The 474-nt window shown below is 67.5% G+C and overlaps 1 protein-coding gene across 2 annotated transcripts in view; it reads left to right on the top strand.

The window, feature by feature from the left end:
- The first annotated feature begins 239 nt into the window (after positions 1-239).
- SPTLC1 (serine palmitoyltransferase long chain base subunit 1) overlaps positions 240-474 on the top strand; it is a 56,235-nt gene continuing 56,000 nt past the window's right edge. For both annotated transcript variants that reach the window (XM_006914929.3, XM_025048968.1), the window contains exon 1: positions 240-377. In XM_006914929.3, the coding sequence (XP_006914991.1) occupies positions 321-377 (57 nt within the window). In that variant the 5' untranslated portion in view covers positions 240-320. The remainder of the gene's footprint in view (positions 378-474) is intronic.

Here is a 474-nt window from a genome sequence, read left to right as displayed (position 1 = left end):
TTGATCCCTCCATCCCCAGAACACGGCAGGGGCCTGGCATATAATGGCCACGTGGGAACACTAGCCCCGGGAACCAGCCTGCTGTTTCCCACCTCTCCGGAACGTCTGGCGATGCCCTAAGTCCATATTCAACCCTCCAGGGCCCTAAGCTTTGCCCACCCCGCGTAGCCCCAGCTTCTCAGTGCCGGGGAAGAGAGGACAGAGTCAAGCGCTCGGCCGCTCCGCCCCGCCCCCTGGCGCGATGACGTCACTGGGCCGCGCCACGCGCGCTGGAGCGTACCTGCGACCCGCCTTCCGGAAGGAGGCCCCGGCAGCTGACCATGGCGACTGCGACAGAGCAGTGGGTGCTGGTGGAGATGGTACAGGCGCTCTATGAGGTGAGCTTGGCAGCCCGAGCGGCCCCCAACCACACCTGGCTCGGGGGAGGCGTGCCGGCTCCTGTGGACTGTGGTCAGAGGCGGGGGGTGGGGGGTG

This window comes from Pteropus alecto, unplaced genomic scaffold, assembly GCF_000325575.1.
Source record: "Pteropus alecto unplaced genomic scaffold, ASM32557v1 scaffold256, whole genome shotgun sequence".
NCBI lineage: Eukaryota > Metazoa > Chordata > Mammalia > Chiroptera > Pteropodidae > Pteropus > Pteropus alecto.
The sequence above is the reverse complement of the archived record's forward strand: the minus strand, read 5'-3'. Positions and strand labels throughout refer to the sequence as shown.